The following is a 12,471-nucleotide window of genomic DNA, read 5'->3' as shown; positions in this document are numbered from 1 at the left end:
AATGAGAAAAAAAGCATTACAGTGACTTGATCCAATGTGACACCACAGAACAATAGTATTATCTAATTTATTAATCTATTAATAAGACACAATTCGTCATTCACACATAAATAAATTATCAGAATATTGCACTGACAGAGAAAGATATACAGACAGAAATAGACAAATACAGTGTTCATTATTCTTCCTCCTCTTTTGTCTTGAGACCAGAAATGACTTTCTTCACCATGAGAAACTGAGACTCTCTGTCGGAGCGTTTCCGTTTGGCTCTGCGGTTCTGAAACCAGATCTGTGGATAAGAGGGACAAAAAGTCAGAATCAGATTATATTCCAAATCAATAATTGTCTCTATTGGATACAGCAACACAACAGGCAAGATACAATAAAATGGTCAACATTGTAGAATATGATTGGGCTTCTCATGAAACTGATATCTTACATTGGCTTTAAACTAAACTGTGCTGGTCCAGGTAGACAAACCTGTATTCTGTCCTCCTCCAGGTGTAGTCTCTGAGCCAGCTCCTCTCTGATGTCGATACCTGGGTAGGAGTTTATGATGAACACGCTCTCCAGGATCTCGATCTGAAAAAGCACAAACATCAGGAGAACATTGACAAGTAGTGACAAATAGGCTACAATCATTTGAACAAAGCTTCCAAAGTAATACCGATATAATAGTATATTTTTATTGTTATCGATTAGAAATCGGGAAATGTACGCCAAACTCACGCACCAGTGTTGCTTACCTGAGCGCTTGTAAACGCCGTGCGGGGTCTGCGTCCGACGTACCAGTTCAGTCTTCTTCTATGTGAATCCGAGATGTTCTGTTTACAGTTGGAGCTCCTGTCCTCAGCCATCCTCACATCTGGCGCAGCCTCCGACGGTTTGGCTGTGATGTAATGCTGTTTCGTTGAATCCATTTCTGAAATGTTTGTAGTTGATTATTTATGTAACTAGAAAGAAATATTCACGCAAAAAAATACATACTGTTCAGAGTGACACTCACCTGTCCAAGGTCTATATAAACGCAATGACACATTTTGCAGGTCTTGTCTTTCCAAGTCCAACCCGAGGATGCTGTCTATACTGAAAATTGACCTGGCGTCAACTCGCAGCTGATGGACGACAGGAATCGCCATCCTTTTACCGTCACCTCAGAAAGGTTAGTGTGTTCTGTTTGCAAACTGCTCAGGTGACGACTTTTAGACCAATGTCGGATTATATATACGTCACTAATTAAACTCTTAAACCAAATAGATTTTGCATTTGAATTGGAGACCCCTCACTGTGGGACATAAGGCGTGTCAGGTACCTATAGGCCTTCCTCAAATTAGGGTGCAACCGGCTCCCTAGAAAGGTGTTTTTGAACACCTAATCCTTTAAACCCATCAACTCAAACAACACGCTAACTTTCTTTTCTTCAAAATTAAGTAAGTATAAAATCGAACCCAGATTTATTGGTCCCTAAAAATATGATATGAAGAACCTTTTCAGTTGTCTCGGTGCAGTCAGTCATCAGAAGCCATTCAAGTATTCAATAATCCTATTTAGTTCGATTCTAGCTTTGGAAATTTAAACTAATAATAATCCTCTAATACTATTATGTTAATCCTACTGAATATTCCCTCATTCTCTAGTTGTGATGCATACGAGAGTAAATCATGGCAGGAGGAAACAAAAGCTTTCCGCGGAGGGCACAGCGGTAGCTTGACGTGTCGTTGGAAATCCCTGTGTAGAGGTATTGTTTCCCCTGGACCGTCCTATTCAGAACTAGATAAGTCGTCACTTAAGGACATGGAAAGCTTTAAACTAATAGCGGCCTTGTTTATTTATCCCTCCTGATGAACGGACATAGATCAAGTCTGGCACACAGAACAATCCGCGCACGGGAGCGCCTGTGGCCAGCAGCTTGTTCCAAACAATAACGAAAACCTCCACAAATTGAGATTCGAATTAGTTATCGTTTATTGTTAAAAAGCTTCTTAAAAGGACACTGCAAAAATAATCACTGATGTATTTACAGTAAACATGATCATGTCCCTCCACCTGCACCCATAAAGTGCAGTCCCTTAACAGCCACCCATTTGACTAAACTGCGTTTCCAAAACATTAAAGCATGCCTAATAAAACAAAAAAACAAATGCTATTGGAAATTATTTAAAATGTTGTTGATATGGTGGTATTCTTTCTCATATGGAACATGTTTGCTGTATGATTATTTTAGTTAACAAAAACAATGGATCTGTAATGCTAACATATCAAGAAACTGAACTTTCCCCCCCACTGCATTCACACAGAGAACTCTCCATAACAGAGTAAATAAGTGCACATAAAAACATAATAAAAATATACCAACCAGATCAGTTTTGTGAGAATTAATGCTATGATCGTACTGTAAGTTATTGTTTTGTGCTTCGTTTCATCATTTCAACAACATTTACACATGTTACTATGGCTTGACTGAAGTTGTCTGTTATTGTGATAATGTAATGCCTTTTCTCATGTGCCTCTAAGTGCCAGTCAAAGATGAAGTTAATCTTCTGTAACTCTCCTTTGAGCTTTTATATCCAGAACAAAGTTCACTCCAGACTGTCCAAACATTGAGGTTGTGCTTCAAAAGATTCATTGACAACACGGTATAGGCTTGTACATGAACATAATTAAAAAGCAATATCATTTCCTAACGCAGAACCAGAAAAACCTTTGACACAAAGAGGTACCCCCCCCCCCCCCCCAACCTCACAGCGAGTGCAGACTGAAACGGCAGGTGACATTTACAAAAGATGACTCTTTGTTTAGTTTTTTTTTTTATGAACAGAAGTAGGTGGCCATAACCAGACTGGTGTAGTCAGTGTCCCACGTTTAAGATAAACCTGGATAACTTCCAGTAGACGACCCCTTGACCCAACCCCACCCTCTGAACCTCCCTCCCAACCTCCAGAGCCTACACACATGCTAGGCTGTTAGACCTGGAAAGTTGTAGCTTGTTAAACCTATACACCAAAAAATAAAGGTCCTTTATACATCTGTTATTGACATGTGCAATTTCTTCATGAATACACTGCAAGTTAGTCACGTATGGGATGCAGATTTACAAAATAAAAGAATTAGTAACTTCAAAGCGTATTCTATATCTGGTCTACATACGGGAGCCGATATAAAACACAGGATTTACACGTTGAGTAAATGGGGGGGGGGGGGGGGGGATCCACACCAGGTTTCTTTTGTGTTCATTTCTCGTGTTTTTGTTGGGGGAATCGACTTTATTTTTCCCTTCTTCCCCCCCCCCCCTCCGTGATAAAGCTGCTCCGCTTTCTGCTCCTACGGGAGACACCAGTGGAGCCTAGTGCCAGAGACAAGCGCTGGGGTTCGAAACGGTGGACCGGAAGAGGCAGGGTCTGTAAAAGTCACCGGCTGGCCCACCCATGACATCCTCGCCTGTTTGGGTCAAGCCTCGGACTCTCCCTTCTTTCGCCCCTCGTCTCCAGCGTCACTGTCTTCCGATTGGCTGTTGCTGAGAACCAGGAATTGTCCGTCATTGGCGGGTGGGTTGCTGGGGCGACTGGAGGCAGCTATTAAGCGGCTCTGCTCCTCCAGGTCCTGTGGGAGGTCGGTTTATTCTGGTAAGTTCTATAGCGTCACCAAGAGAAAATAATGAACCAACCAGAAGATTGAGTGTGTGTGTGTGCGGGTGTGTGTATTGTGTGTGTGTGCGTGTGTGCGGGTGTGTGTATGTGTGTGTGCGTGTGACCTTCTCTATCTGCTTCTGTTTGCTCAGCTCTTCCTGCTGTTTCTCCTTGGCCTTGTCATGTTCCTTCTTCTTCTCCTCAGCTTTACGATCCTGTCTCACACACACACACAAGCCCACACAGCAGCCATCAACCACGGCAACTCAACCACACACACACCCCACCACTTCCCATGAATAATGGATGAGTGTGCGTGCGTGCGTCTTATTTCAAGGTAAGAAAAAGCCACTTTCACTAAGCAGGGGAGTGTCGTGTGTCTCTCACCATCTCGGAGTGGAAGGCGATCTGTTTGGCCAGTCCCACGCTGTCACAGATCTGGAACACAAAACGCCAACAACGGCACGGTCACTGTCACCCTAACCCACAGAGCTGTCACTGTCACCCTAACCCGCAGAGCTGTCACTGTCACCCTAACCCGCAGAGCTGTCACCGTCACCCTAACCCACAGAGCTGTCACTGTCACCCTAACCCACAGAGCTGTCACTGTCACCCTAACCCACAGAGCTGTCACTGTCACCCTAACCCGCAGAGCTGTCACTGTCACCCTAACCCACAGAGCTGTCACACTTCAAACTCCGCAGGGCACCCCCAGACCAGCTTCCATACGGCCTCAAGACAAACGCCAGGTCCTAACATCCCAACCACCTCCGACCCACACGGCAACAACAAAAAGGACCGAACGACCCACGGATTGATTTCTTTTTTTTTTTTTTTGGGGGGGGGGGGGGGACATAGCGGTTGTAGATAGCTCGATGTCATTTAAGGATGACACAGATGACAACCTCATGTTCAGTCGCTGCCCGGCCCACCTTCTCGCCATCGTTGTTGGACTCGAAGATGTAGCAGACGGTGACGGGCCGGCCGTCCACCCGGCCTCCCGGCGTCTGGAGCACAAAGCCAAACAGACGCTTGTTCTCCTGGTGGGTCGCACACAGAACCACGCTGGACAGAGGGAACTAGAGAGGGGGGGGGGGGGAGAGGTAAAGAGAGAAGTGGAGCGTGGTTAAGAAGCCTCGCAGGGCAGGTGTGTCTGAACTCGACTACTGTGAAGTAACCACACAGCTAACAATGTGGCGGAGGCAATGTGTGTGTACTGAGATGGCCGTCCACCTACCCTGAGCCTTGTCACCTGGGTCTGAGGATCGATGAGCCTGATAACCAGAGGACAGAAACACAGCAGCGCTCAGAACAATTACACACACTGACCAAACCCAGCATGCCTCGCTTTCACACACTCACACACACAACAAGAGAACCAAACAAACAACCAAGCACCCACACAAACCTATCCCCCACATACACACACACACACACACACACACACAAAACCATTCCTCCCACACACACACGCACACACTCAAGCGAGGTCTCTCACTTGAGGCAGTCGCAGGTGACAAGCAGGTGAGACTCGGTCATCCTGAAGATGTTGTGGATGGCCCTGGCTGCCAGGATCTGCCTCATGGTCTCGTAGATGACATCAGAACGCTCCGTCTCCTTCACCTCCATGGAGCCCAGGAAACGGACGATGAACAGCTGGTGCAGGATGGAGTCTGGAGGGGGAGAGAGAGAGGCGTAAGACAAACACGGGTGCGCCACGGACACTTTAAACAGGCGGGCACAAAGTCAAGCCAGCACAAGGTCACAATGCACATGTGGGTGTGTGTATACACACACAGGCGGAGATGCAGCGCATACCTTCACTGTCCTCAGGGGGCGTGTCTCCAGATTCCCCAAACGGGTTGGTCCTTCTTTCAACAAATCCAAGAAGGGAGACATTGGGAAACATTTCATCAAACAGCCAGTGAGGAAGACCAGGATGGCCCACAGCAACAGCGTGTTCGCCAAGGCGTGCGTGTTTTTCCCAGGCACGAACCTGCCGCCCTGCCCGGCGCTCTTGGCCTGGCCTGCGTACTCCTCGCTGACGGGGGAGATGATGTCAAACTGGATGGGCGTGTCCGGAGCCACCAGGGAGTCCAGGGAGAGGGAGGAGAGGGCGGGGGACTCGGACCCGGCCGAACTCACGCTGCTGGTCCGGGCTGCTCGCCCCTTCCTGTGGGGCGGCGAGGGAGAGGGGTGTTGTGGGACAGTAAAAAGAGACGGGTTGTCTTAAAAAGACGGGGGAGGGCTAGCCACTGCATGTTGTATGCTGTAACTTTAGAATGGCTTCAATAAAGGTGCAATGCGAAATGTAAAAGAGGAACATATAACAGAAAGGACACACAGGAGGTGACTTATGATGTGTAGATAGAGAAGGAGAGGAGGAGGAGGAGAGGAGGAACAGAGGGGGGGGGGAGGGGAGGGGAGGAGGAGAGGGGAGGAGGAGGAGAGGAGGAGGAGGGGAGACCTACGTGCTTGGTCGCATGCTCTCGTGTCTCTGCTGAAAAGAGGGCGACGGCGTCACAGCCTCCAGAGCTGATTGGTTGACTCTTGCAGCGATTTCCTGCCAACAGATAAACGGTACTTTAAGCAGGCCCTTATCAGAGGAGATAAATTAGTCACCAGGAGATTGACCCCATAGCAGACATACAGCACAGTCATTAGGAATTTCCCATCATGGGTCTGAAAGGAGGGAGTATGTATGAATAGATGCTAGTCATGATTGCCAGCAATGAGTAATGATGTCAACACAGTCGCTCCATATTGGACTGTGTTCATAACCATAACAACAGTGTGCCCCTCCTGTTAGGGGGGCTAGGCAGGCCCCGACACTCACCTCAGGGTTCTCACTCAGGTAGATCCTCTTGGATATGTTGTTGATCGTGGTTATCCACTGGAAAAGCAAACGGACGTTTTCATCAACATACGTTGGTCAGCCCCGTGAAGGGACCAGGTTCAGAAGAGCTACGGTGGTCCTTACCTCCTCACAGTCCTTTCTGCTGTCGGCCTGCAAGATGGCCACTCTTGGAGAAGGAAGATGGACAACACGTGAGGTCACTGAGCCTAACAGTTCCTCATCTGTGTATTTCTGCAAATTCGTATAACAATACGTTAAAAAGAAAAAGAAATTGTATTTAAAAAACGGAATTACTTCTTGCCGTCGAAGGAGGTGATCTGGAAGCAGAAGCGGCGGTCCTCACAGTCCACGGCCATGACGGAGCAGTTGTCAATGTCCATGACCAGCCCCCCGGCCACGGCTCCCCGAGACTGGCTCATGAGGTTCCCTCCCTGGGTGAAGAAGTACTGCCGGTCCCAGGTCGAGGACACCAGGCCGGTTTTACTGGAACAGGAGAGCCAGGAAAACACCATTCAGAAATCGGACACAGAGACCACAATTTGGAAGCAGGAACGGCATAGAAACCAAACAGAACACAACAGAACAAAATATGGATTGAATACAAAACAGAACTGAACAGTGGCCAAAACCACAGCTCAACTGAACTGAGAGGATTTGAATTTTATAGTTCTCAATAAAACCTTATGACAAGGGAAAGCATGTCCCTGGCGGCAGATACTGTGTGGCGTCTCACTTGCGAGTGTTGAGATAGCCGGCCTTGCGGGTGAGATTGCGGTTGATGGGGACGTGGTTGGGGTCGGGGTCAGGCATGTAGAGCAGGTCACTGGACTGTTCCATATCCAGGATGGTCTGCTGCATCACATCCACCTCCCCGTCCATCTCTCTACGGACGCTAAACACACACACACACACACATTAACAATCTACACACACCACAATAACTGTCGTGTTTGCATAACCAAATAGCCTAGTTCCTGAGCTCAAAGAGCACGGCGCCAGAAACACTGCCACTGAGAGAAAAGGCTCGTAGTTATGGTCACAGAGAGAAGCGTTCTGTCAGAAGTCGGCGCTCTTACTTCTGAACGCTGGTTCCTATGGTGGCCAGGAAGTCCTCCCACTGCTGAGTCAGGTTCTCTGAGCCCAGCTTGAAGAAGCTGATCTGAGAGGGGAGAGAGAGAATGTGAGTGAGTGAGAGTGAGAGTGAGAGTGAGAGAGAGAGAGAGAGAGAGAGAGAGAGAGAGAGAGAGAGAGAGAGAGAGAGAGAGAGAGAGAGAGAGAGAGAGAGAGAGAGAGAGAGAGAGAGAGAGAGAGAGAGAGAGTGAGTGAGTGAGTGAGTGATTGGTGAGAACCAAAGGGCTGTGGGTTCAGACACTTCCTGACGGCTGAGCAGGGAGGCTGGTGGGAGGGGCTCCTACCTGGGCCTGCATGTACCCCAGCAGGGGCTCCAGCAGAGCGATCTTCTTCTTGTACTGGAGGGTGTTGAGGGCCGTGAAGTAGTGCATCATGGTCTGGTGTTGCTTCTTCCTGGAGGTGTAGACGTCCTCCATCACTTCGCTCCTCACCTGTGGTGGGGTATCTTTGTTTATTTACGTGTGTTTTTTAACGTGGGGGGGCTAGCAAGCACTGGTCTTCCTGGGAGAACAATACACTGACAGGCTTCTGCTAGCTCTTCCTGTAGTTCTCTGGAAGACTGTAGTTGTTTTAGGTCATTTATAGTTCTGACTGTAGTTCTCTTCCAGAGTCACATAGGTCAGCTGAGGACAGGGGGTTAGAGGTTTTGGAATTGAGTTACCTTCTCGTTGTCTCTCTTCTTAGACAGACGGCTGTATCGAGTGATGGCCGTGTCGTGATCTGAGATCAAACGAAGAAAAAGGAGAGAATATTAACAGTGGAGAAATGCTGTTGGAAAGTGCTTCTCCTTTCACAACGCAGCGTGTTCATTACAAATACAGGCGACCCCTTCTCCATGCAAGGATGGAACCTTCTGGACAAAACAATATAATATGTCACGTACCGTCACTGGATATCTGGAACACTTCCTTCAGGGTCAGTATCTCTGCAGGAAACACAGGGGATGTCATTCCTAGTTACTGCTGGAAAGAGGACACATTCTTTGATCCACTAGATTGATGACAATGACTTACCTTTCAGGTCACGCTCCTTAAACTGGGCGATGGGAAACATCATGGCGTCTGCCAGCTGCGTGGAGAGGACTGCATGGCAGGAGCTGAGCTGGGGCGACCGAGGGAAAGAAGGGAGGGATGGAACAGAGGAGAACAGTGAGAGAGGGGGGAGAGAGTGAGAGAGTGAGAGAGTGAGAGAGAGAGAGAGAGAGAGAGAGAGAGAGAGAGAGAGAGAGAGAGAGAGAGAGAGAGAGAGAGAGAGAGAGAGAGAGAGAGAGAGAGAGAGAGAGAGAGAGAGAGGTATTATAACACTAATACTCCACCTGTCACACACAAACATAAGTGCCTAACACACAACCGTACAAAAAAAGAATACAGAGCATAATAAAGTGAATGACACAGTACAGGTCACGGCACCATACAGTGTGCAGTGCATGACGGCATCATAACCGAGAGGTGAGAGGCGTGACAGGCTTTCATACATGAGTGCTACAGGGGGTGTAGGAGTTTCAGGGCAGTCATGCTGTGTTCTTTCTCACCTCGTCTATGACTTTGGCAAACTGCTGCAGTGTTGAGCTCATAACCTCGTCATCACTCCCGAGGGGGAAACGCTGCAAATACAGGGGCAAAGGTTCATTTCATTTCAAATGATATCTTGGATGCCATAAATATACATTCGGTAAAGGACATTCCTTGCATGGACGTAAGCATACATAAAGCCTTGACAGGTCATGCTTTGTATGCTGCCATTCAACTTTCAAAAAGAAAGTATTGTTGCCAGTGTGGTTTTATGTTTCGCTTGGCCCTAATGAATCACATAGTGTAATGGATTCAAAAGAACGGAGATATGAATATCCCCCAGGGGGGGCCCGGGCTGTAGCTGCTGTCCTACCTGCTTCTCATACTCCTTCAGGAGCTTGGAAGTCAGATGAGTGGCAGCACTCAGCTCATTCTGAAACAGAAGGATGTGTCAGTTGCACCAGGAAGTGGTTGTGACATACAGTTAGGTCCATAAATATTTGGACATTGACACAATTTTCATCATTTTGGCTGTGTATACCACCACAATGGATTTGAAATGAAACAATCAAGATGTGCTTTAAGTGCAGACTTTCAGCTTTAATTTCAGGGTATTTACATCCAAATCAGGTGAACGGTGTAGGAATTACAACACATTTTATATGTGGCCCCCCCCTTTTTAAGGGACCAAAAATAATTGGACAAATAACATAATCATAAATCTAATTGTCACTTTTAATACTTGGTTGCAAATCCTTTGCAGTCAATGACAGCCTGAAGTCTGGAACCCATAGACATCACCAGACGCTGGGTTTCGTCCCTGGTGATGCTCTGCCAGGCCTCTACTGCAACTGTCTTCAGTTCCTGCTTGTTCTTGGGGCATTTTCCCTTCAGTTTTGTCTTTAGCAAGTGAAATGCATGCTCAATTGGATTTAGGTCAGGTGATTGACTTGGCCATTGCAGGACATTCCACTTCTTTGCCTTAAAAAACTCTTTGGTTGCTTTCGCAGTATGCTTCGGGTCATTGTCCATCTGCACTGTGAAGCGCCGTCCTATGAGTTCTGAAGCATTTGGCTGAATCTGAGCAGATAATATTGCCAGAAACACTTCAGAATTCATCCTACTGCTTTTGTCAGCAGTCACATCATCGATAAATACAAGGGAACCAGTTCCATTGGCAGCCATACATGCCCACGCCATAACACTAGCTCCACCATGCTTCACTGATGAGGTGGTATGCTTTGGATCATGAGCAGTTCCTTCCCTTCTCCATACTCTTCTCTTCCCATCATTCAGGTACAAGTTGATCTTGGTCTCATCTGTCCATAGGATGTTGTTCCAGAACTGTACAGGGTCTTTTAGATGTTTTTTGGCAAACTCTAATCTGGTCTTCCTGTTTTTGAGACTCACCAATGGTTTACATCTTGTGGTGAACCCTCAGTATTTACTCTGGTGAAGTCTTCTCTTAATTTTTGACTTTGACACAGATACGCCTACCTCCTGGAGAGTGTTCTTGATCTGGCCAACTGTTGTGAAGGGGTTTTTCTTCACCAGGGAAAGAATTCTTCTGTCATCCACCACAGTTGTTTTCCGTGGTCTTCCGGGTCTTTTGGTGTTGCTGAGCTCACCAGTGCGTTCTTTCTTTTTAAGAATGTACCAAACAGTTGATTTGGCCACACCTAATGTTTTTGCTATCTCTCTGATAGGTTTGTTTTGATTTTTCAGCCTAACGATGGCTTGCTTCACTGATGGTGACAGCTCTTTGGACTTCATATTGAGAGTTGACAGCAACAGATTCCAAACACAAATACCATACTTGAACTCTAGACCTTTTATCTGCTCCTTGTCAATGAAATAACGAACTCCCATGAGGGAATAACATACACCTGGCCATGGAACAGCTGAGCAGCCAATTGTCCAATTACTTTTGGTCCCTTAAAAAGGGGGGGGGGCACATATAAAATGTATTGTAATTCCTACACCGTTCACCTGATTTGGATGTAAATACCCTGAAATTAAATCTGAAAGTCTGCACTTAAAGCACATCTTGATTGTTTCATTTCGAGCCAAAATGATGAAAATTGTGTCAATGTCCAAATATTTATGGACCTAACTGTACATGAGCGATCTTTTGCCATCAAGCACTTTAGGGTGAGATGCATTTCTGTGAGATGTTATGTTCTGAACCCCTCTAACGGAAGTGGTTTACCAACATGTTGATTGGTGAGGCTCTTCCCTTTGGATGCATGCGAGCGTTCTAGGAAAAGGAACTTAAAGTATGAAGTCATTCAGAGGGATCCTCTCACCTGAGCATCGTAGATCCTCTGCATGGCCTGGAACAGCTGTTGGGAGTAGCTGGATATAGCAGCTGCATCCTCCTCAAAGACACCCAGCAATGAGCGTGTCTACCAACAGACATACGGGGTGAACGCATTGACTAAATGAACACACACTTTTGATCCAGCTGTCAGGATAAATACTATCCAAAAAACAACCTAATTGAGATTTATTTCGATTTTTGCTGAAATGAGGAGAAACTTTATAAAATGTGAAGATCCATAATATTTTCTATTCTAAAGACAGTATTATCATTATATCAAAGCTAAAGAGGAGACTGCATCAAGCATAATACTAATGTGAAAAATCTACCAAATGGATCCTAACGACACAGCTTGAACTAAACTACCATTAATGCTTTTGCAAATTCAAAGCAAAACTCGGACATGACAACAGAAATGTTTTGGATACAATGGCTGGATGGCTAAGGAAGTAGCTAGCAGTAAGGGACGCTCATTGGTGGAATGGGACGCTCACAGACCTAATTTATGTGCACATCAACAAAAGGGTGCGCTGTAAACGGTTGTCTCACACTAGAAATATTATTTTCATATTGGTACATACTTTCAATAGCTGATGCAAACCAAGTCAGTAATGATGCAAAGGTCCTGTTATTGACAGTCGGACTTAAATGATGCTCAAAAGCTATGCCTTTAAGCATTTGACAGCTGTCTTGGTGTTGCGTTAGCAGGCTGGCTAGCTATGGAGCAGTACAAAGAGAGCTAGCTGGCAGGTTACAATGCAATTTATTACCTGCGGACTGTCTTCCAATGTTTCTTCTATTGGTAGTTTATCTATTCCAGGCATGTCTACTTCTGTTTCAAATCGTATCGATACAAACAGCAATATTCAGCTAATTGGAAAATAGAACAGAAGCTCCGCTCACTCCCACAGATTTTACACAGATCCACAACACCCAAAACAGCTCCTCCTACATGCGGATATTCCGCCTTCAGGATGAGTATGATTGGGCTGGAAGTGTCCACACGCATTTGATTGGTTCCTGATT

The 12,471-nt window shown here is 46.3% G+C and overlaps 2 protein-coding genes across 4 annotated transcripts; both read right to left on the bottom strand.

Moving 5' to 3' along the window:
• Positions 1-75: 75 nt before the first annotated feature.
• hesx1 (HESX homeobox 1) lies at positions 76-1,777 on the bottom strand. Of its 2 annotated transcripts, XM_062468891.1 has the most exons (4): positions 1,007-1,777; positions 747-922; positions 481-582; positions 76-289 (listed from the first exon to the last, which is right to left on the bottom strand). In XM_062468891.1, exons 1-4 carry the CDS (start codon positions 1,137-1,139, stop codon positions 179-181), a joined length of 522 nt encoding a protein of 173 aa, XP_062324875.1. In that variant the 5' UTR covers positions 1,140-1,777; the 3' UTR covers positions 76-178. The 2 variants fall into 2 exon arrangements, with proteins under 2 accessions (XP_062324875.1, XP_062324965.1); XM_062468981.1 differs by having other exon boundaries at positions 747-1,034.
• Positions 1,778-2,279: 502 nt separating this feature from the next.
• On the bottom strand, positions 2,280-12,406 carry appl1 (adaptor protein, phosphotyrosine interaction, PH domain and leucine zipper containing 1). Of its 2 annotated transcripts, none has more exons than XM_062460655.1 (22): positions 12,216-12,406; positions 11,432-11,530; positions 9,499-9,558; positions 9,146-9,217; positions 8,628-8,715; positions 8,498-8,539; positions 8,276-8,334; positions 7,899-8,045; positions 7,560-7,642; positions 7,217-7,375; positions 6,778-6,966; positions 6,607-6,649; positions 6,463-6,519; positions 6,098-6,189; positions 5,623-5,799; positions 5,445-5,497; positions 5,125-5,299; positions 4,864-4,900; positions 4,559-4,705; positions 4,014-4,064; positions 3,752-3,841; positions 2,280-3,600 (listed from the first exon to the last, which is right to left on the bottom strand). In XM_062460655.1, the coding sequence occupies exons 1-22, from the start codon at positions 12,267-12,269 to the stop codon at positions 3,448-3,450; spliced, it is 2,127 nt and encodes a 708-aa protein (XP_062316639.1). In that variant the 5' UTR covers positions 12,270-12,406; the 3' UTR covers positions 2,280-3,447. The 2 variants fall into 2 exon arrangements, with proteins under 2 accessions (XP_062316639.1, XP_062316643.1); XM_062460659.1 differs by having other exon boundaries at positions 5,445-5,494.
• Between the last annotated feature and the right edge of the window lie 65 nt (positions 12,407-12,471).

Source organism: Osmerus eperlanus, chromosome 1 (assembly GCF_963692335.1).
Source record: "Osmerus eperlanus chromosome 1, fOsmEpe2.1, whole genome shotgun sequence".
Lineage (NCBI taxonomy): Eukaryota > Metazoa > Chordata > Actinopteri > Osmeriformes > Osmeridae > Osmerus > Osmerus eperlanus.
This window is presented reverse-complemented; position numbering and strand designations above follow the sequence as displayed.